The sequence below is a fragment of the Leishmania mexicana genome, chromosome 30 (assembly GCF_000234665.1).
Source record: "Leishmania mexicana MHOM/GT/2001/U1103 complete genome, chromosome 30".
Classification (NCBI taxonomy): Eukaryota; Euglenozoa; class Kinetoplastea; order Trypanosomatida; family Trypanosomatidae; genus Leishmania; species Leishmania mexicana.
In genome coordinates, this window is record NC_018334.1 from 1,040,997 (window position 1) to 1,064,585 (window position 23,589).

General features: G+C 57.8%; 3 protein-coding genes across 3 annotated transcripts; all 3 read right to left on the reverse strand.

Annotated features, from left to right (window-relative positions):
* Positions 1-4,710: 4,710 nt before the first annotated feature.
* Positions 4,711-7,296, reverse strand: LMXM_30_2180 (hypothetical protein, unknown function; the record flags this gene model as incomplete). The annotated part of the gene is made up of 1 exon (XM_003877689.1): positions 4,711-7,296. One exon carries the CDS (start codon positions 7,294-7,296, stop codon positions 4,711-4,713), a length of 2,586 nt encoding a protein of 861 aa, XP_003877738.1.
* A 3,996-nt stretch (positions 7,297-11,292) lies between these two features.
* LMXM_30_2190 (hypothetical protein, unknown function) lies at positions 11,293-13,599 on the reverse strand (the record flags this gene model as incomplete). The annotated part of the gene is made up of 1 exon (XM_003877690.1): positions 11,293-13,599. One exon carries the CDS (start codon positions 13,597-13,599, stop codon positions 11,293-11,295), a length of 2,307 nt encoding a protein of 768 aa, XP_003877739.1.
* A 7,772-nt stretch (positions 13,600-21,371) lies between these two features.
* On the reverse strand, positions 21,372-23,111 carry LMXM_30_2195 (hypothetical protein; the record flags this gene model as incomplete). Its single annotated transcript, XM_003877691.1, has 1 exon — positions 21,372-23,111. The coding sequence occupies one exon, from the start codon at positions 23,109-23,111 to the stop codon at positions 21,372-21,374; it is 1,740 nt and encodes a 579-aa protein (XP_003877740.1).
* Positions 23,112-23,589: the final 478 nt, after the last annotated feature.

The following is a 23,589-nucleotide window of genomic DNA, read 5'->3' on the forward strand; positions in this document are numbered from 1 at the left end:
GGTGTGGGGCGGAAGGGTTGTTGGCGGTGGTGGTGGTGACGGGGAGATGATGGAGTAGAACGCAAGAGCGAATCCATGGAAATAATGCGAGAAAGGGGTGTCAAGTGACACACTGTGCCCACGTGCTAAAAAAGAGAGTTGAGATGGACGTTGGGAGACTGGGCGTGGCCGCAAACGGAGAAGCGCACAACCGCAAAGCAGAAGAGCAGGACGCTATGTCCTTGCAGCGCGTAAGAATGGTGTACAACGAACGGTTGTTCGTCTGGCAGTGAAGAGACGGCGATGTAAGAAGCGCTGCCGCAACAAAATAAAAAAAAACTCGATGTGTGCTCTCCACTTCCGTGTTGGCGCACGCGCGCGTGTGTGCGGCAATAGAAGGTAAGGGTGCCAACCGCTAATTAAGATAAGGCTCAGGAGCGAGGAGGATGGGGAGGAGGAAGCTGTGGCTGAGGATGTGTGCAAGAGATGGAAAATGTGCACATGGTTGCACGCGAGGGAAAGGGGCGCCGGCACTCGAAAATGTTTCCTCCGCCTTTCCTTGAGTGACCTCGTGTCGCTGCCACACGGCAAAGTCACTCTGACAGGTTTGCGATGGGCGCTTCGGGAGGAGAGGTGCTCCCTTCTCCCCCCTTGCCCAGCAACCGCCACCACCCAACGATTGCTTCCGCCTTGGCGCACAGCTCTGTCATCACACACATGCGTGTACGCACACACACACACACAGAGAAACAAAACCACCGAGAACGTAACAACCCCCCAAAAGAGGGGGGGGGGAAGGGGAAGGGGGGATAGAGGAGGCGAAAGTCGAGAGGAGCACCACGCGCAGAGGAGGAGGTGCCCTCCCCCTCCCCCTCCCGTATGTGAGTAACGCAGCAGCAGAGGGGAGGGGGGCGGTCCATTTTCGTTACAGCACGAAGGGGAGCCACACGGAGATGAGAAAAAGAAAAGGGTGGCCATCCACAGCAGACGTGTCGTCGGCTCATACGCATCCGCCCCTCACTTGTGGGGCTCACGCGAGGAGGACTGCCCGCATGGCGTGCTGCAGCAATGAAGGCGAAAGCGCTACGGCCAGAAAGCGGGAGATGGTCACGGCAGACAGCAGCCACGAGAAGAGCAGCAGCGTTGGGCAACGACAGCATACATGATTCGGCTTGAAATCACACGCTTACCCGTCTGTGCCACGTGCCGCAGATCGGGTCTTTGAGCGTGTTTGCTTCGCTCCTGGCCCGGGCAGGATAAGACGCGGATGCGCGAGAGGAGGGAGAGGTGGGACGGCAGCGAGGGGGCCTCCGTCTGGTTTGCTCTCACGACAAGAAAGACGACAGGGCAGTGTGCGTAGGGGGTTACAGAGAAGAGACAAAGCCAGACGAGTCGAGGGAGAGACATGGGAAAGACGGGCGGGGGGCCCGGTGAGGGGGAGGAGGAAGGGCATGCGAAGGAGTAGCAGACACACGTGCGAAGAGAACTCCAAGAAAAAGGGAACGCCCATGAAGGAGAACAAGAGAGAATCGCTAACAACAAGGAGAAGACAAAGAAGAGCAGACTCGGAAGCGGAGGTGTGTGTGTGGGGTGTGTGTGTGTGTGGTGAAGGGGCACCTGAGCCTGCCCATTTCAAGCAGCCTCCTTGGTCTCTGATGCTATGGCGACAGACACGGACACAGGTCAATGACAGAGAACGTACACAAACCAGTGGCTTTGCCAGGCCTTCTCTGCTTCTGTTCGCTGCGGATCACGGGGCGAAGGCTCATCACATCAACCTCCTAAAAGATCATACAGCTGCGATACAAGCTCCCCGCCCCCCGAGTAGTGCAACCTACGGATATACACACACCATCGTCTCTGGCTGTGCGCGCTTCCGAGCAAAGGAGGGTGGGGGGGGAGGAGGCGATGCGACCAACCCAATAGGTGACGCTCACAGGTGCGCCCACGCACAAGGGACGACAAAAGCGAGAGTAGAATCAACGGCCAAGAGCCACCACAAGCAGAGACGAACAAACCGTGAAGGAAGAGCGAAGGGACACATGACAGATAAGGGGACCCGGCATGCGGGGAGAAAAGGCACACAGGAAAACGTTGTACACACACACACCAGAGAGAGACGGAAAATGAAGAGAGCACGCGGAGGCTGAGGGATGAGGGAGGGATGGGGGAGGAGGGCGCTGAGAAAGAAGCTAACGCTTCAACAGGAGACCGACGTGGTCATCCGGCGACAGACTCGTATTCGAGCGCCTGCCCGTCCATTGATTCGATCATGAAACGGGCGTGCGGGGGAAGATTACATGTCGAGCAGCGACATCGATACTTGTCTAGGTTGCACGACAACACATCACCGATATGAAAGGCAGCTGCGCGGCCACGCAGAGAAAATAGGAGAGACCGATAACAACCAAAAACAAAAAGATGTACCGGGAGAAAAGAGAGGTGTGTGCACATCTGGGAGGGAGGGGGTCAGCCCACCGCCGCGAGGGGCGCGCACAACACGCAGCTCCGCGACAGATACGAAAGACATACACCAAGTTGATTCAAGTGCCACCGGAGGATGCACGCTGAGAAAGACACACACACACACACACAGATGGGCTCACACCCACGAACGCGTCAAATTTCGAGTTCTGGAAGCTCTGCTTTTCCTTTCTTCTCTTCTCGCATGAGAGGAAAAAGACACGAAGGGTAGGCACATGTTGTTGCCTGTGCGGCCCACACGGGCACACAACGTTGGCGACGCAACGTGCACTGCCGTGAAGCGACGCACACACCTGGGGGGAGGGGCACGAGCACAGCAAGTCTGTGAGACTGAAATCGGAGAAGCACCGTCTGCAAAGTGGAAGAGAGGGGAGAGCAGGAGAAGTGCCATACAGGGTGTCTGCAGCGCACAGTGGACGCTAGGAGACGTGACGGCTGGGAAACAAAACAAGCAGGCAAAGCGACACCATCGAGCAGAAGAATGGGTTCGGCGCACAAAGGACCCGCGGAAGCCCATCGGTAAACAGGCGTGCGCAAGGGAGAAAGGGCGAAGAAGGCCATGGGAAGAAGGGCGGGGGAGTGCCTGTGGACTGTGGTAAGATAATTCGATAGAAGAAAGGGAAGCAAAGACACGGTGAGAACAAACGGAGACAGCGCGACACATGAACGAAGAGAGTATGCGAGGGGAAAGGAAATCGGGACACGAGACTGTACTGTGCCTGTCCGACACAGCAGTTTAGCGTTGGCTTGTCGTCACGGAAGTAAACGTTCATGTGCTCCAATACGCCTTTGCCGTTAGTGGGGGAGGGGGAGGGGGGTAGCTTGGACTTGCACTTTCCTTTGAGATGAAGCATCGGCAGGCGGTTCTGCTGCTCGACATCATCAGTGAAGTACCGTGTGCGAGCTTCTCGCCCTTCCCTCAACGTGTGCCCGATTCCGCCCACGACGACGTCAGATAACATACGCATACACACAACCACAGCGCACGGGTGCCTCCGTTGCACCACGGCGGCACCTGAGTCCTCTAGGACGAGCCGACTGCCCTCGAACCGGGGCCATGCGTCGAACGGGCTCTTCTTGCCCTCCCTCGCTCCTCCCTCGCATGCGTGCTGCGTCTCCAGCGATGGACGGGCCTGGGCGCACTGCACACCTGGATCCAAAGCGGACAGCGTCCAGGGTCCTGGTCGAGGGCGGAGGCACCGGTGTCCGCCGTGCGGCTAGTGGAGGGGGTGGCCTAGGCACATGCCGCATGGGCTCGGGGAATGAGTTGGGCAGCCGCAGGCCAGGACCCTCTGGAGACCCTGTGCTCCGCCTGCGTGTGCCATGCCGTAATACGGTGTGGAGGCCCTCCACATGGGTGCCCGGAGGACTCGATGCTGCCATTCGGGGCGCACTCGCCATGCTGCCGGCATCTGTGCCTCAGCAGTCCGCAGGGTGGGGTGCAGGAGGTGGCGCCTGCTCCGCGCACATGCACGGGGGGAGGGACTGATAGGGATAGATATCTTCGCGCCTTGTTCGGATGTGAGGCGCCATGCCGACTGTGCTGGACAGCGCGTTGCGCACACGGCTTGCATTGCCAGACATTGTGGCTCGAGTGAGCGGGATGCAAGAAAGCAATACCCGCGAATACCCAACAAAGGCCGCCACAGCGCGCACGCGCGAAGCGAGGAAGGAGAGGGGAGAGGAGGAGAGGGACGACATCACACAAACGGGGGGGCAGAAACCACGCAAATAATAAAAGCAAAAGCTGCGGTGAGAAACAACACAAAAGTGCCAGCAGAGCAGATGACGGAAGGCAGCGGATGAGGGAGAGAGGATGAGGAGGGAGGTGGCACATACGCGCACCCACAAGAAAACAGAAAGACAAGCGCACAACACAGAGAGAGGGGTGACGGGGGGGGTTACGAAACAGAAAACGCACACAGGCGCTAATGAGCAAGGAAAAACAAAACACACACACAAGGGTGTAAGCGAAAAACAGCAGCCACCACAGTCGGCGGTCTGCCGGCCCTCGAACACGAGAAGGAAACGAAGAAAAAAAGGAGAAACATGCACCCACCCCCCACCCCCCACGCACGTACGTATCCAGCCGTACGAGGCGGCTGTCCTAGACAGGATAGCGGGGGACACACACGACCGATACACGAGTGTCGACAGTGCGCCGTGTCGTTTTCTTTTGTTGTTTCCTCTGCTTGTTCGCTGTGTCAGTGACACTTGACGTCTCCAGAGCGTGGCCGGGGGTTCGTGCTACCTGGGCCGATGATGGCGCATGGGCGTCTGGAAATGCACATTCTGCTGCTGTGGCGAAGTGTCGCCTTGGCACTCCAGCAGGAACGGGAAGACGTAGAGTTCGCTCCCGGTCTCGAAGGCATCGCCGATCGTTGCGCCCATCCCTGTGGCCCCAAAAGACGCCGTGTGCACTGGTGCCCCACTCAGCACGCCATGCAGAGACTCGCGTTGTCGAGCAGACGGTGATGACGACTGGTCTGTCGCGACGCCAACGGAATGAGCTCGCTCACGGGTCGGATCACTGGGTGCGCCGGCGTTCTTGTGTAGCGTGTTCATATGGGGCAAGCCTGCCGTGCTGTACGCCATGACCATCTCCTGCACTGTTTCCTCCGCCACTGAGACGGACGCTGAAGTACTGCAGTGGCTCGCAGTGGATGATATGTCCACGACACTGATGGCACGGGAGCTTATCTGAGACTCCTCTGCAGACAATGACTCGTAGCAGAGGGCGGCGGTGAAGGGTGCTACATTGTCGGGGCCTTGCAGGTGGGATTGGAAGGGTCGGCTCCGAGATCTGCCCACCTCGTGCATGGGGGTTAGTAGGATGACGGCGGTCATGCTGGCGGCGTTGTTGGGAGAGACGCCACCGCCGCCGCCGGCACCTGCTACTGCGATTTTCGGCTGAGCAGATGGCGTGCTCTCGCTTGACGCGTCGTCTGCCATTCCAGCGATGACGGGGTACGCGTGCGCGGGGGACCGCGAGCCGCTACGCTTTCGAACAGACTTGTTTATGTTCAGGTGATTCAGATCCGTGCACGACAGCGGCGTTGGTCGTCCACTGTGGCAGGCAGGTTCGCATCTCCGTTTTGTGCGATCCGCCGAGCTGCCACTGGGGCTCGCCTGTTCCTCCGTCGATGCACCCAAAATGGTCGCTGACGCCGGGCGATGGTGAGAGGAGGCTGAGACACCGGCGACCTTCTTTGTCGGAGAGGAAGACGTTGCTACTGCGCTGTCTGCCTCTGTCGCCGTCCCGCTGAGTGCGGCGGAGGAGACGGCAGCACTGACTTTCGGAGGTGCCGTGCCTGCACGTTGTCGCTCCCACTCAATCAATTTTCTGAGCTCCTGCTCCTCACGACGGCACTGCTCCACGTACCGGCAACATGCCTCGTCAACTGCCGTAGCGCCGCTCGCAGGCTTTGTTTGCGTGTAGACATCCTTTCTCGGGGCGCCCTGTAACACTGGCGTACCCGTCTTTTCCGCCAACCCGCGTTGTGATGCGTTACCATTGGTGCAGCAGAGGAGGCCTAGGAATCCACCTTTACGACTGCGCGAGGAGCTCGCTCCTCGACTCCTGCTGGACACGCATGCAGGTGGCTGGCTGCCTACTTGGCTCCTGGTTTCAGATGAAGCATTTCCGGCATGCCCCCCTGCGCCATTGTTATGCAGAGTTGGGAGTGGCTGTGTCAGTGGGGGCGAGGGAGTCGCACGCATGGCCTCTGTTCTCGATAAAGGCGACGACGTGCGCGCTGGTGTGAGGACTGCTGCCGTTGCTTGTACTGTCGACCTGATTAGCGACGGGAAGCTCGGTGCCCGCGCCTGTGAGCCCTTTCCAGCCGATGCCGTCGCCTCTTTGGACTCTTGCCTCGCCGTCGGATCGGCTCTCATCGACGCCGTCTCCGAGTCGTTTCGAGCTCTCACGAGTTTCTCGGCGGCGGCGAGAACCTCTAGCGTTGGCATCTGCTCGTCCGTCAGCCCATGAATACGGAATGAGCAGCCACTGAAATATTCGCCGTGGAGCGCGCCGAGTGCCCTGTCGATGCGACCCTCCACGTCCGCCTTGTCGTTGCTGAGGTCGGTAACGCACGACAAGTCAACATTCTCACCATCGCCACCACCGCTCATGGCGCTTGACGGGTTGGAGTTCCCGCGCTTGGGAAATTCCTGCGCCGATGTTTGCGGCGCGCTCGAGAGTTTCATCTGCTGTAACCTTTCCAAGAGTCCGATCTCTAGAGGCATGTTAGGGGTGCGGTCGGGCGAATTACCTGCAGACGCCAGTGGACCTTTGGGAGCGCGCCGTGGGGACTGCCGGCGCGGCGCGCTCTCGTGACCCGACCGTGCACTCTGATAGTGCGACGGGAGAAGAATGGAATCGCTAGGTTTACAGAGACTCTCTGGAGCATGCTGGTCATTGAAGCCGAAGCCTCGCCTTGGCTCCGGCATGTGTTGGGTACAACTGGAAACACACGCCGACGCCGCGCGGTCCCGGGCTTTGTAACAGTCTGGTTCCCAGACAAGCGGGGCAGTACGATCCGGGAGACCCACAGCCGAGAGCACGGCGAGGCGGTTGTCGCGCGGTGGGGAGGCGGGCGCTCGCAGCGCGCTCCCTGAGGCAGCGTTAGCCGGTGTCTGGGAGTGCTTGCGACGCAAGAATGGTTTGTCGGCGGACTTCTCCCGCGACATTACGCTTTCCTTGCCCTTTCGGCGATCTTCGCGAATGCGCGCCAGAGTTGCGTAGAACTCCCTCTCCGCCTGCGTGAGCTCGCGGTCGGGGTCGCCAAACGTCCCAAACCGCTTGGACGGCTTCGGCTTGCCGGCTGCTGGCATAGCGTACACCCCTGGGCCTCAGGTGTAACAGCTCAGTAGTAGTGGGGAGGGGATGATATGTGGACGAGGGTAGGGGGGAGCGAAATAGAGGGTAGTGGCGGTGATGGTTCGGAGAGCACGCGTAGGCGCCGCGCGTCTTGCAGAGCTAGGCGTTTCGATACTCGGAAACCCTGTATGAGGTCTGTTCAGGCTGCGCTTCGGAGTTAAAAGGGAGGCGCCGGCAAAAAAAAATGACCAAAGAGCGTCCAATGTGTGGTGATCGCCAGACAGTACGTGGCGGAGTGTGAGCCCCCCTCCCTCCCACCCTTCTGTGGAGGGCAGTCGATCTAAGAGGGCGGCCTTGTGGGAAGAAGAGACAGGGATACAGGGAAGCAGCAGCGGGCATGATGGGAAACTCGCAAACGGCGAAATGCCTCGTGGAGGTGTCGTCATCTCTGAAAGGGAGCAGAGCCAGAAACAACGACGTGAGCGGTATCATGCCCTTACGCTGGCACCGCGTTCAGCGGTTCAGAGACGGCCCGGCCTGTACTTCGGCTGCCTTCAGCAGGACGCGCTTGTGACGGTGGGTGCAAAGAGTGAGGCCGAGCAACTGGTGGCATTCACCCATGAGCAGGGCCCTTCCGAACAGACGCGTCCATGATAAGGATACTGGGATTCGGCGGAATTCATTTCAGGCCGCTTGCCGGGCGTCAGGTCACAGCGTGTGCGGAGGGAGCGCACCAAAATTCGCCCGCTAGAGGACGGCAGACGAGGACAAGAGCTGAACACAGACATACACAGCAGGGTGCACGCGCCAAAGCGTAGACGAGAATCGTGACAACAGCACGATAGATGCCGGCAAAGTTGAAAAAGGCCCTCACCCCCTGGATCGCGCCGATCCGCGGGGTGAGCAGACAGATAGCGGAACGCACGCGCCCCACATTTACGCTAACGTGTACGCAGGGACGGAATCGTACACGCTGCAGGAGAGAGTGAGAGAAGAAAGTGAGCTGACCATACCCCCGCACGGAGGGCAACGGATAGAAAATGGGTCGGGGGTGGGTGAGTGGGTAGGGAGGACACGCAAGCCACCACACAAAACGCGAGCACGACACGGGGAGGGGGACGGAGAGGGGAGAGGAGCTCATGAAGGCAAAAGGGAGAAGGCGAAATCAGGCGAGGCACGGAGAAGGAGCGGCAAAAGGGCGCCAAGGAAAACATCAGAAATCACAACGATGACTCACGACGAGCATAAAAGCCCCACGGCAGACAACCACGAGCAACAACAGCAACGATCCCCTCTCCCACTCCGCTGTACACAGCCAACTCGTTGGAGAATGCAGCACCGTGCCAGAAGAAGAGCCAAGACGGAAACAACGGCACCCCGGTGTGAGTAAAGCAGACGTGAGAGGGGAGCGGAAGGGGCGCGACGGCGGCTGCGCGAGCGACGCCATCTTACGAGCCACCAGAAGGATGGAGAAAACGGAAAGGTCGAAGGAAAGAGAGCGCCCCTACACCGAACAAATGCCGGGGGGGGGGGCAGCGCACTCACATGAAAGACTAACAAAACAAGGAGGAGATGTGGAGAAGAAATACAGGGCTGCAGGGAGGGAGAGGCAGGGGGAGGCATCGTACACGTGCGCCTCTGTGTGCGTGCGGTGCTCAAGTGGCGACCTTATCAACAACCATACACAAAAAAGTAAACAGACGAAAATATATGGGAAAGCCGAACGAAAACACACACACAAGGGAGAGCACGCACGCACGCACCAATAAAAAGGGCGGCAAGTGCGAGAAACGCGACACCCGCCATGAGTGGCACACAAGTTCGCACGATCGAAGGATGGGGAGCAGAGGCTTGGGAGACGGCGCAAAGGGGTAAACACAGGGCAGCGAAGAAGTCGTGGGGGGGGGGGCACAGCTGACACGTACAGGCGCAGAAAAAGGATGCGGCGTGGACGATGGCGAGTGCAGTGAGCGGGGGGGGGAGGTAAGAAATAGAGAGGATTGGCTGGTAGCCCTTGTATCCCCCCCGCACGCCGAGCCAGCCTGCCGCATAGCGTTATGTGCATTATGGGAGGCAGTGCACGTCGCGGTGCACATGCAAAGAGGGGGAAGACAAAAGGAGAAGGAGAGCGCCCTGGCGTTGCTTTTTTATTTTTGAGAGCCATGCAAAGGCGAAAATGACCCGCATGAGTGCTCCGGCACACACACACACACACACACACACACTTCACAAGACACAAAGGGGCGCATGTCAAGAACAATATCGAGAGAACAAGGAGGAGCTTGGCTGTGACATGTTTCATCCCGTTGGGAAACTTGAAAACTCGCTGCAGACAAACGCGGCACAGATATCGGGTAGTCTGCACACGCCGCTGAGAAGGCCAGCAGGAGCCTATCAGACCGATCCGTCGGAGGTAGTGATCTACACACAAAATACAACAACAGGGAATATCCGTACGGGACGGGTCTGTGACGAATGTGAGGATGACCAGAGAGGGGGAGGGAGAGCCGCAAAAAAATGAATAAATAAAAGAATGCAGCGAATTCAATCAAACAACGAAATGTGCTACCGTTGAAGATAATCGACACCCGGCAAAGAGAGGGCGGGTGAAGCAAAGGGACCACCGCGGTTATGGTTGTGGGGTCGGAAGAGAGAAGGAATAACGCCGAAAATGCGCATGCCCGACACGGTGTTCGTTGCAACGCCTTGTCGGCCGGCTACGGGCCTACAAAACACCAGCGGTGAGGGCAAAGAGAGACGAGCTCCGCGAGCTCATGCCAAACATCGCCGCAGAACACGGACTCGACGACACATGGTGTGATACGGTGCAGGTTGCCTGTTTCTCTCTCCTTCAGAGTAGATTGACACACGCCCACATGGTCACATCGCTTCTCTTCCCCGGTCCTTGCGTAGGACACCAGTTGACAGGATTCCCTGTTGAGCTGTTGGCTGGGGAAGAGAGGCGCAACTGTGATATGATGGAGAGTGGCTGTAGCAGACGGCAGAGAGGACGAGAAACCACAACGTCGCAGGTACGATGATGGAAGGAGGTGGGTGGGGAGAGTGAGTGAGAGAGGACCGCAGAAGAACGCATGCGACTCGCATACGCACGTCTGCGCAGAACAGCGAAATCACCTTCAAAAAACGGAGCGGCTCCACTTCAGGGTTGTTTCTATTGTTGATGTTCTGTTTGCCCTTTCCGCGACGGGGACGACTGTGACAGGGGACTTCCCCACGCCCTCAAAAAACACCCAAGGCACCCTCTAAGTGGATACCCCAAGAGAGAAGCAGACCGCAGCTCAGGGAGGCGAAGGCTGCGCAGCACCGAGAAAGTGGTCTCGGACACAAGACCAGTAAAAATTAAAAAAAAAATAATCAGAAAACACAACGACGCACAAAACAGGAAGAGAGGGGGCCACGAGAGGGAGCGGCAAACCAAACAGAAAACAAAGAACAAGAACAGAGTTGTGCGTGCGTGTATGTGTGTGAGCGGGGGGGGGGGCAGGCAACAGAGGCGTGGAGAGGAGCTCCTGAAGCGGCTCGTGCATCGACAAGCACACGAGAACAACACCTTCGTGAAAAAGTCAAGCGAGAAACGCAACACGCAGCCAGCGGCAGGAGAGCCCAGTCAAAAAAAGGGAAAGAGATTGCGTGTGCATGATGCAGCTCTGCTGCCATCCGGGGACGTCCGCACACGTGGGTGTGGCAACACCCTTCACTGGTGCATACGGACAAGTGGGTCAGCCATACGCAATGGGACGCCCGCGCGCATACGGGCAGCTTCCAGTCCACAGGAAAGAGTACGAAAAGACACCGTAATAGGACACACAAGGGAGAGGGAGGACATGGTCCACCCCCAGCGCATGGGAAGCCACATGAGGTGCAATCCGGCGTACCCTCGGCCAGTAGCCCCACCCCCTCCCTCCTCTCCTCTCCTTAACACCAGGGACCACAATAAAAAAAACGCGACGTCCCTAGCGGGATCGAAACCACGGCTCATTTGAGTGACGTCAGGCGTCCTGGAAAAGTCGATGGTCTTCCCTCTGACGCGGCTTTGCGTGGTGGGAGACGGCCTTGAACACGCCTTGGCGGCTCACCAGAGCGAGCGACGCCTCCTGCTCGCACAAGAGAAATGACACCGAGCCCACCGCCGGCAGCGCTCGCTCCACCGGAGAGCCGTTTAGAGATCGGTAGCTGCTGGTCTTCTTGAGAATCGAGTTGACCCGGTGACTAGCGCCGAGGTTCGGCGTCAAGTCGCACACATTTTGGGGCCGTGGCAAACATTCACCGTCGCCTGACGGCCTCTCCTTGTCTTCGCTGGGACTCTCACTCCCATCATCGGAACGGCTGCAGCTCTGGGGAGCAGCACCGACTTGTTGGAAAAGGGAAGGAGAAGAGGGCGCTGGCCCAGATAAAAGGGAATCCTGTGTTTTCTCCGTCATGCGTACTCCCATGCAGTTGGCCGCGTGCAGGCGACTCGGGGCGTTTTCGTGTTGCGCGGAAACTTGTAGGTGCGTTGTGCTAGCGGCGTCCTGCCGGACACCCCCTTCGGACAACGTGAGAGATTCGAGCTTCATAGTACCGCGTAATGCTGAGTGCGGCAGTGCCTCGTCTGATATTGGAGCTGAGAAGGTGGATGCGCGATTCTGGTTAGCCGTCGTCGCCGCTGTGGCCGTTTGCCATTTCGTTCTCATGGGCGAAGAGGGGGCAGCCTCTCCACGGGCAGTGAACTTCAGTTGCGGGATAGTGTCATCTTCGTCTGAAGTTAGGCGCCAAGACGGCTCATAGGAAGCGGAATTATTACGCACGTCACCATTTGTGGCGCTCTGCGTGGTTTGCCGGGTAGATTGCGCCTGCGTTGGCTTCATTGCCGTGACAGATGTCCTGGTTTCCTTCAGAAGCGGTAGCCTTGCAAAGCCTTGTTCGGTGCACCCTTGAAGGCTACTGACATTGTCATCGGGTGGTGGGGGGAGAGCAGGCGCGCCACTCGGCGGTGTCGCAGCGCCACTCTCCTCGTCCATCTTGCGCGCTACAAGGGCGTTCCGCGGCGAGGCCCTGCTTTGGGCACCCCCTCGACTGTTTGCCGTTTCTGCCCCGTTCGCGTCCCCACCGGTGAGCGCCTTTTCCCCGTAGCGGGGCAAATGCTTCGGCAACAGAGGCAGTTGAGATCTGTGCGAGCCGGCAATGGGCGAGTTGCCGGTGTAAGCAGCCTTTGCCGCCGCCTTGGCACCCAGGGCCCCGGCACTCTCGAGTGGCGGCGGCATGAGGTCAGAAGCACCACTCTTGTCGGTGAGGCGTCGCCGCGGCAACGTGTCTGGTGGATGACCTTTTGAGCCCGTGTGGGCGGCGGAGGATGTGACTGCGTCAGTGGGCTTCACCTCTTGGACGGATTGCAATGGAGCTACCTGCCTGAGTGGCCGTCTGTGCTGCTGTGGCTGCGTCGGATTAGCAGGAGATCCACACATCGACTCCTTCTGCGTCTTGGTAACCCCTCGCCTCCGACTTGCCGACTTGCTGTCGGAGGAGCACCAGTTGCCTGTCAGTTTTTTCGTCCCTGTGCTTGCGTTTCGAGCAAACGGCAAGTAGGGGCTCGGTGCTACAGGGACAGTGGGGTTGACTACAGTGACGGGGAGTGCCGCAGCCGGCAACACCACGTCATCCCATTGGAGGCTTTCAACGGGACTCGCGGACAGCAGCGGCGGGTGCACGGGTGTTGGTGAGTCTGACGGTGGCGCTCGGAGCTCAGGGGAGGCAACGCGTTCGAGGTTGGCGGCGAAGCCAAGGTCAGGAGGCATCTCGAGCCCACTGATGCTGGGGGTGAAGTAGGATGAACGGCTACTGGATTCTGTCGATCCATCTGCGTGCGGTGCCGCGGCGATTCTGTCTGGGCGGGCGTCGCTCAAGACCGTGCCGAAGTCTACAGTGTACTCGTGTGGAGGCTCCAAGTTAGGGTCGCTAACACTAGGTGGAAGGGAGGATTGCAACCATTCCAGCTGAGGCGTCGCAGATGCGCGTTCGAGCTCTGGGATGAGAGGGATCGACGAGGACATGCTGCTCAGCTCTACAGGGGAGATGCCTGTGAAAGAGGAAAGGCCGTTTTGCCGCTGCTGCTGTTGCTCCGGTGAGCGGCCTCCTCTTCCGTATGCATGAGCTGGGGTCGTGCCCCACACAACCTTTGCTTCATCACGAGGATGAGGCTTCAGCGTTGTCTGATGTCGCGGACACTTCGCCAGCAGCCGCTGTTGGCTGCTTGGGCGGTTGGTGTTGCATTCCGCCCCCGCCTCTTTATCCACCCTGCAGAACACGGCGTTACCCATCTGCAGTGCCACGAAAACCACGCCTCCAAAAGGGGCGTCGGGATTAGGGGTATAGGATGAGCGCGGGCCGGAAGAGTGGGCGGGCGACCAACTCGCCGGGGTGATGAATGCCTCACAGCAAAGCAATCGATTCGAATGGGGTGGAAAAGGGTATCGGAAAAAAAAAGAAAGCGGTGATTACGGGCCGTTCTGTGTGCGTCTCGCCGTCACTGAGCGCGTAAGTGTGGACGCCCCCAAAGAGCGCCCGTGGAGGCCGTGGGAGATACACCACCAGACCGAATGAGCCCACCGAAACCAAACCTAAAAGAAGAGCGAAAATAGATTACCTAGCACACAGAAAAAGGAACAAAAAAAAACGGAAGGAACGTGCGGAAGGAGAGCGCGCTCGCATGCCGCAGCAACAGGAGCCAGTAGCTGGGAGCGTAAGCCAAGCGAGGCAGCAGATGTTTAGCTCAGCCGTCGCACGACAACCCCGGGCCTTTTTTCCACGACAAGGACGAAAAAGCAAAAAAAAGGAAAAGATGATGCGCTGCGTGGTCGTGATGACTTGCCATGCAAAGAGGAATGAAACCTGACGAAAGACACCCAGTGAGGGGGTGGGGCGGGGAAGTGGGGTGAGAGAGATTGCTCGAGGGGTCGAAGAGTGCCGACGCCCTTGTTGCCGCACGCAACGTCTTGACAAGCGTGCGGAGGAGGAAGGGAGGACGTTAGAAAGCGAGGGGAGAACCACGGGAGAGAGAAGAAACTAAAGTAATCATAAAAGGACGCAGCAGCGGCGCTGACAGCAATGGGTAAAAGGGGGAAAAAAGGGAACACGCACCCACACGCACTCACACACACCCATACTCATATCAAGCAGACGTAGACAGCCCTGAACACAGATACAGCACTCAAACGGCAAACGACGCCGGCTTGGGTTGCCGCTACACAGCCAGACGCCTTTTGTCCTCTTCTCTGTGTCGCTCTCCTTCCCTGTCCCCCCTGACAAACAACAGCAACACACTTATGCTGCACGAATACGTCCTGCCGCAAACGCCAAAAACGAATACGGTATCTGCTGAGAGACACAAACAGAGAGAGAGAAAGGTGCGGCCAGACGGGCGCGTCACGTGAGAACGCAGAGCAGACGAGCGGGGCGGGAGGCGTGAAGGAGGGAGGGACGGGAGGGCGCAGATGAGGGTGGGTGGTGTGGACAGCGCTTCACTATGGTTTCCGAGTTCCTCAGGAAAGCGAAGAAGAGGCACTTGAGAGAGGCCCGCGGCAAGTCGTCAGGTGACGCCGCAATCCGTTTTGCATGTTCCTCTCGGGTGAATCGACCACGTCGGTCCAGATGCGAGGCGGTGGGCACAAGTGGCGCGACGAAGATTCCGTTGATGAGGATCAACGTCGGAAGAGAAAATAAAAAGGCCGCGAAGCGCGCAAAGCGGAGGAGGGAGATGGTGAATGATGCGCTTGTTTGTGGTGAGGCGTGGAGGGGAGCAGAAGGAGAGACGGTGGAGTTGAGGCAAAAAGACGGAGGCACGAAAAGGGGGGGAGGGCTCTGTGTCCGGGGAGTGGGCGGGCGCAGTTTTCCTTTTTATTACATATATATATATATTGGCCCCCTTTTTTTCCCCATGCCATGTGCACTTCTCATGATGCGCAAGCAGCTCAGGAGGTAGGAAAGGACTCCTTCACATCATGACCGACCATGTCCACGCGGCAGTGTACGCTCCGCACGTGGGCATTCCCTCCCCCGCTGATTCGCTGGGCGCCCTACTGAACGAGCAGGTAAGCGACGTACTCCCCTGCTCCAGCTTATCGTTGTTGATCTTTGCAGAGAAAAGTGCCCATGATACACAAAGAAGTGAGGTTCTTACGGCGACAAGGTGAGTGGGGTGTGGAGGGGGGATGACAACGGGAAGGACACCGCTGCGAACCGCGGCGGCGGAGGATTTGCCGAAGAGGAGGAAGAGCGGCACACCGCCACCACAGCGGAAGAAGAGAAAAAAAACTTCGCACATACAGAGGCGCAAGCTACTTAAGAGAAAAGTCATAGGGAGCAGCAGAGCAGCGAGGAAGCCCCCCCTCCCCCAACCCACTCTCTACAAGCGCACGCAGAGCAGAGCACTCAAGGGAGAGAAAATGTGCGGTGGCCGAGGACTGGCTTTTGGTGGGGCCGCCGCATTCGGGTGGTGAATGGTGGTGAGGGATACGAGTGCCCACTCATCCGATTCGATACCAGCCAAAACACACACACACACACACAAAATAGAACAACGTGCGGCCAAGCGGGGAACAAAGCAGCAGAGAGGAGGTGAAAAACGAATCGGAGATGCAGAGACAAAGGGAAAGGATAAGGCCACGTAGGCGCGGAGCATAAAGGGCAAGAGGTCGAGGGGGAAGTGGGAGGGGGGGCCATCCAGGGGTGAGGCAAAACGCCCCCCTCCAACAAAAAGGTTACACGAAAGGAAGCCAGCACGCCATCGCAAAATCATAGCTAATGGCGTTTTTGGCGAACCGACGCGGTGGCACGGTGATGACAGAGCGTCACAAGGCCGGAACCCCCCCCAAAAAAAGAGAAGATGCTCGTGCTCCAGAAAAGGGGGAAAAACGATGGCACATTTCACTGCGTGTCTGTTGCAGTTTCACGTGCAACGACACAACGGGATAAGAAACAGGATCGATAACAGCTAACACAGCTGTCCCTAGGCGAGAGAGAGGGAGAGGAGCAGCAGTAGAAGAAATCAAAGCAAAATACCCTGCAGAGTGCACAATCGGCAACGCCTTCGTTAGAAAACATGGTAGATAACGGGATGCCCTTTACCGCCGGGGTGCACGCTCAGTTTGGCGCCCTTTCCATCACGCGTCAGTCGGCGCTGCTGTATTTCCTGGAAGTCGGGTCGCTTGATTAGTTACGACGCGTTGGTGCGAGTCTCCACGTTGTTATTCGTCTGCTCTCAGCGACAGAGCAGCTGACCGTTTTTTTCTCCCTTTCGCACGACTAAAATGTTGCCGAGAACACTGCATCAGAGAGTGCGGACACCAAGCGCCGACGTTTACGGTGATCACGGGCACGAGAAAGCGGTGGTTTTCCCCGCTCAAGGGGGCAGAGGTGGCACCACCCTCTTCAGGACTCAAGTCCTGCTACACTCGACCCACAAGCTAGCTAGGAAGTGCTTGCCCGGCTTCCTTTTTTTCTAGGATTCCAGCGCTGCCCACCACGCGGCTTCTCCAGCTCGGTCGGAGTTTGAGAGTTCCCTTCGTAGCCTCTTGACGCACATTGCGTTGTCTGCCGCGGTAATGTCGCAGCTCAGCTGCCCTTTTTTTGGCCCTATTCCCAAAAGCGTCGCGCCTGGGTGTGCAATGTGGGACGCAGTCGCCGAGGATGCTCATGGAACTCCGCCCGAATCGGCCAGACCGAGAATCTGTGTGAATGAACCCACGCTGGAGAGCGTGGGCGCGGCATTGTGGAGCGCCTTTTGGTATCTGCTTGCTGCTGCACACCTCGGCGACAACGGCCCGGTACGCTACATGCCCCGGCGCTGATGGAGGTCTTTGCTCTGTGCTGCAGGGTCGCACTGTGTAGGAAGTAACAAGTGGAGCGGGGCAGGAGAGCATGCGACGGAGAAACGAGGGATCAAAGTGAGCGTAACGGTGGAAGAGATGTCTCTCTCTCTCAGTACCTGGTGCGCGCTCAGGTGCCCGCTGTGATGAAGGCGTACACTCGTCTTCCCATTGGAAGGAGCGCGGCGCTTGGGTGGTGTGTCCGACAGATTTCAATATCGCGAATCGTGTATGGGCATGAGCTGAGAAACGTTGGATCGGGAGAGATGCAGTCGACAGAATACGCAGGCAGAAGCGAAAAGGGAAGGAGGAGTAGACGGAGGAGATCGAATTCGAAGAGGGGCTGCGATGCATCAGCACAGCGCCGCTTTTACGTTCTTGTAAGCTCCCATGAAGTGGAGAACAGCAGCTCCCGGAGAGGCTTGCACAGTGCACACCATATGCCTCGCCTTTCTGTTCATCGGGAGTAGCTGGAAAGTGACGAGGGCAGACTTTGGTGTGCTGCAGGCGGCGAGACGGGGTTGGGGGGCCGATCTTTTCCCTTTTTTCTTCCTGGAGGTGCGGCAAACCCGAGCATGCGCAGGCTATAGAGCAACTGGCCACGTCGCGCACTCTGGCCTGTGAGTGAGGGAAGGATTTAGCACAGGGAAGAGAGACGGGGAACAACGAAAAACATTTAGAAGAGAAAGAGCAGACACACATACACACACACACACACACAGACACACACACACACACACACACACACACACACACACACACAGACACACACACACACACACACAGACACACACACACAGACACACACACACACACACACACACACACACACACACACACACACACACACAGACACACACACACACACACACACACACACACACACACACACACACACACACACACACACACACACACACACACACACACACACACACAGACACACACACACACACAGACACACACAGAAGTAACAACGAGGAAAAGTGACGAGGGGAAAGAGGAGGGGCCGTATGGGCGGGACTCTGGTAGGAAAGAAACAGATACAACTTTTTTTATTATTTACCATCAGGAAGCAGCAACAACCACGGCACCTGATACCGTATGTATATTAGCATCGAGCTTTCTCGCTCCGTAAGCGCGCAGAAAAGCGCCATGCAGGGCCCACCAAACCACTGAAGCACGGGCACCGGCAGCGCAGCAGGTGACATCTCCGGGAAACATGTGATCGGCCCGATCATCCCCATTCCAAGGGCCATCACCCCAGCAAACGAAAAGATAAAAAGAAAAAGCATCCCAGAAGGGAGGGTAAAGCGTGATGAAGACAGAGGAAACCGAGATGCAGCTCACCGAGTGATTGTCTTGCGCGTGCTCTGCTGTCGGTTAGCTCCTCAATAAATAATAATAATAATAATAAAAACGGAGCATGTGCGCGTAAAAAATCTCCTAACTGGAAAACCTTGCTGGTCCGCTACCGGCGTGCGGTGAAAGCTTCGGCCGACATGCCAGATGTACCGCGTAGATGGGTGGATACACAGGGCACACGAATGGGGCACCAGAGCCATTCCTGTAAAGATGCGCGGCTTCTACAGATGCGGCCCCGCCAAGAAGGAAGAGGGCCCATCTTCTTGTTCGCCTTCTTTTTTTTGCGAATATTCGGATCCTTCGCGGACTGCAGGGAGACACAGTGCACCCAAGCCACAGCGACGTGCACGTGTGGCCTGTGACAGTGCAACTGTGAGCTTGCTGTTGACTGGAGGGCTGGGGTGAGGTGCGGAAATGGAACACCGCGCTCTTGAGAAGAGCGTGGTGTGAGGACGCGCACTGTATGGGAGCTTGTTGTGGCCGGCAGGTGAGCCGTCAAGGAGACGGAAACAAAAAACAGAGAAACGCACAAGAAAAGACGACCAAACATCCCCGCCTTGGGGGAGGGGAACAGGCAGTTGGCGGTGGCACAACGAGGATACCGACAGGCCCACACAACAGAGCGCCGATCAAAGGGGCGTGCAACCCGTGGTAGCGCTCATGGCAGTTTTTTTGTCTACGCGACTTCGGAGACGTTGACAGGCTCGGCAGCAGAGAATCCACGTACGAGGTAGCCACAACAACAAAGAATAAACCACAGCAAACAGAAAGCAGGTGGGAGAGTAGGGACGGAGGAAACGGCACAGACACAGGCACGAAAACAAAACAAAACACAGGCGAGATGAGAGTACATGAGCGACGGGAGCGCCGGTGTGTGTGGGGAGTGGGGGGAGTGTGGAGAAGAGTTACAGACGATACGACAGCGGACATAGAGGCAAACAAACAAACAAAGAAACCAAGCAAAGAACATCTTCGAGAGCCTCAACCGGCACACACGCAGAGTACATATCCTCTGCTGACCCCCCCCAAACCCCAGGCATACACCCATTCGCATATTTGTTTTTGTTCTGACCATAGAGGGTGAATGCGGGGCGTCAACAAGACGCGCACAGAAGTGCCTCTACGCCGTGATGCGGCTTCCATCAAACAAGACGAAAAGCAAAACCCGCGTGTGCTTTATAGAATTATCGATCCAGCCTACCGTGATGATAGTTGGATCTCGATGGGGCGATGTCGGAGGAGGATGCGGGTCGGGGTTGAGGGAAAGAGGAGGAGAGAAGACGATCAGGACGAGGCAGCGGAACGGAAGAAGCAGATAACGCTCATGTTCCCGCGAAGCGTGGTGGGCGTCGAAGAGATGGTGCGGCGATCGGCCACGAGTGAGCGCCCACGTGTAGACGGAAAAGCAAGACGGGTGGAAAAAAAACAAAATGATGCGCCCTCACAATGCGCGGCAGCGCCAACGACAGTATGAGTGCACCGGCAGCAGGCATAACAAAAAGAAGAGCACCAAAGGATATAAGGCCATCTCCCTCGCAAGCCCAGCAAAGGCCTGCTGCAGCACCGTTCGCGCCACAAGCAGAACTGGACAGAAGACGACAAGAGAGAGAGAGGCAGTCTGAGACCTGCGGTCGAGAGAAGCAGTTCGGGAAAGTACAGTGACCATGAAGAGAGTGCACAAGAGAGGGAGGAGGATGCAAGGGGAGTGACGGAAACCACTGATACACAAAACAAAGTACCGTGTCGTTGTTTTCTGTTTTGTGCCCAGTGCCAACTACGCGGTACGGCCTCGCCATCTCTCCGTCCTCTCACTCTCTCCCTCTAGCAGGCACCATCATGCATCATGGATGATTCGGGAGGAGCGGTGAAAGCAGAACACAAAACGGAAATCTCTCGAACACGCCCGTACTCCGGAGCAGTTGGCGTGTCTGAAGGAGAACAGCAACCGCCACCACACCAGAAAAGGGGAGGGGAGGCGACGAGAACGCGCGCAGGCAACCGTCGATACGAAAACGAAAAACAAAGGGAGTAAAATGCAGACAAGGAAACGAAGAGGGGCGCGGTAGAGATGAGCGCGTCAGGGCATCCAAACTCTTGCCTCTTGCTGTTGTCTGGTATCCGTGCAGAGCACGAGGGGGAGGGGGCATCGCCCCTTCGCTCTCGTTGCAGGAGGAGGGGGGGGGCATGCGCTATGCGGACACGAAGAAGGCCAAGTGTACATGCACACAGAGGTCGACATGTGCGCTGGTGGCCGCGGTGATTCTGTGTCATCAGTTGGCTGAAAGCAGGCAGGACGCAAGGCAAGAGAACAGGCGTCTGAGTTTTCGCCTGCGCGCAAGCAAAGTGACGATCCCCATGTAAGGGAGAGAGAGCGACAGCGAGGATAGCAGACGGCGATAAGCGCCCGTGGTGAAGAGAAGCATCACAGAGAACAATACCAGCGCAGTAGCCGGAGTACCAATACAGAAGAACATACGATGTCATCTGTAGTAAACCACAGGGGCGTAGCACACACGCAGAGCACACAAAGGATGGGGAGACAACCACTGCGAAGGGGTAGGGGCAACACGCAGCTTCCTTTGTCCTTTCTCCAGGAATGCTCAACGCGCGAGGCATGCCGTTCGTCCGTGCCGCCATACTGCGCCGGCCACGAGGGGGAAAGGCGTGATCCCACAATCTGTCACCTTCCGCTGCGGGTGGCACGCGGGCGCACACACAGGTCAAAGGCAGTGGAGCGCTGGCTGATGTACGCCGCAGCCGCTGCGTCAAAGAGACGCGCTGGAAAGGTTGCTGCTTGTGCTGCCGCCGCCGCAGTGATGGCTGCCCTGGTGGTGGTGGTGGTGGTGGTCAACCGGCATGGCCTATTTCATCAGAATAGTTTTGGCCGGCGTTTTCATGCCCAGGGAAGGAGGAGCGGCATGATCGACAATCTTCACGGTCCGCCGCCGTTCTTTTCGTGCTCGCGTAGCAGCTCCCAGCACAGGCATGGTGTGATCGACTACCCTATTAGCAGCTGCGCTGGTCTTGCTAGAAAGGTCGTCAAGACCCTTGTCTACGTCGTCACCATGACCATCGGAGTCCGCATGTTCCGTATCGTCACGCTTGTTGAGGCTAACGTAGGTCTTTTCACTACCGCCATCATGGCTTGCACAGGACGTGTGTGGGATGGTGAAGAGTTCACTGTGGTCCTCTTCGTGCGCGCTGCACATCACCGTGTCCTCCTCGCCGTTGAGAAAGGGGTCCATGTTGTTGCCGATCGCGTAGAAGCTGTACAGTGCGTTTTCGTCCGATTGGCAGAGATACTGGGAATCAGCGCTTCTGTTCTCGCTGTCGACCAACACCCTTTCCCGGCTTTGGGGGCGGTTGAGCGGGGTACCAAAAAAGCTGTCGAACTGACTGTCGGTTGACGGTTTGCTTTGGCAAAAAGCCCGTTCGAAACTTTCAGTGGTTGTCAGCTCTGATGAGCTGGTCGGGCTCGGCGAGCTGCCAAGCGGCGCGCTGGTTCGACTCAGCGTGAAGGGGGAGCTGTCGGCACTGACAGTATCTAAAAAGCTTGGATGTGGCGTCGACATGGCGCCTTTCACCTTCGGCGACTGCGTTGAATGGGCTGAGAGTGGTCGAGACGGTGTCAAAGGCGTTTCCGCAGCACGCATCATAACATTCAGATCGTACTCATCGGTCAGGGACATGTCCGTTACACATTCGACCGAATGCGCTGCCGTACCGGGAGTGCTCACCGCGTGCCGTGTTGGCAGGGTTTCCCTCTTCCACCCCTGCCCTGCGTTCGTGCTTCTTGGCAACGCGGCCGCCTCCGCGAACGCATCCACGACAGACCATCGCAATTTATCAGGCGCAGCTGGCGACTCACTGCAGCTGCTACCACGGGGCATGCGTTGTGCAGATGGTGCAAGCACCTCAGCATGCCCAGCATTCGTCGACATGGAAGCTCTCCACGCCGTTGCGCTAGGGATGGGCTGCTTCACAGATACAGAAGTCTTTGCCGCCTTTTTGGCTGCAATCCAGCCGCCAATACTATTCGCACGGCTCACGGACCGTGGTGGTCGAGCCGACGCTGCAGCCATAACCGCATAGGGGGGCTGACCTGGAGTCATCCCTGGAGGACTCAAAAGAGTGGTCCCTTCCTTTTTCGTGCCGTGTGCCGGCTCGTACGGCGGCGCATCAACGCTGACATCGTAAGACCAGTTCGGATTCTCTATGCTTGACTGCTTGCTTATGGCGTCAAAGTCGTCCACAATGCTGCGCTCTTCAAGAGCCCCGCTCTGCATGCTTGCCACTTGCTCCGTGTACAAGTGCGTGGACGGCTGTGGACCATCAGAGAGGTTATACTGGTCGAGCAGCGAGTCTCTTGTGCTGGACGAAGGGCTCCACGCCGGTCTGCCTCTCTCTATAGACGCAGCATAACTGGTCCTCGGCGAAGAGTACACGGTAGCCGGGCGAAGCAAGCCCTTGCAGTGGCCGAGCAGACGTGAGGCCTGAGCATGGTGCGATGACCCGTGCGCTGTATTGGACCGAACGGCCACATCCCACTGCTGCTTTTTATTCGCAGTCGAGGGGGTTGAGAGTGAGAGCCCGCAGCCCATGCTTACCGTGGCCGTGGAACGGCGAGGGAGGACAAGGCTTGAGGCACTTCTGCAGTGTGGCGGTTATACACGACGCCGGTGCGAGGGGAGGGCAGCGAATGGGCTGCAAACTGCAGCATGTGCGGGGGTTTGAAGAGGACAGTGGCCAGGGACAGAAAAAGAAGCGCGACGCCAGCCGAGTTGTGTTCCAACCCTCTGTTATGCGGAGCGGGTGGCGGTGGTGGTGGTGCACGCCTCACCGATGTCTTCGAAGACGGCGAAGAGGTGTCCGCACCACGAGAGAGAGAAGGGGAGCCACAAAATATGAGAAGGGAAAGGAAGCAAAAGGCAAACAAGGCGAAGAGGGACGGGTGAAGGAGGGGACACGAGCGACGGCGCCGAGGCAAGTACACAAGCACGCACACACACACACACCGACAACAACAGCAGCGGTAAACGAAAAGATATTAGTAAAAGAAAAGCAGCAAAGAAACGGCAG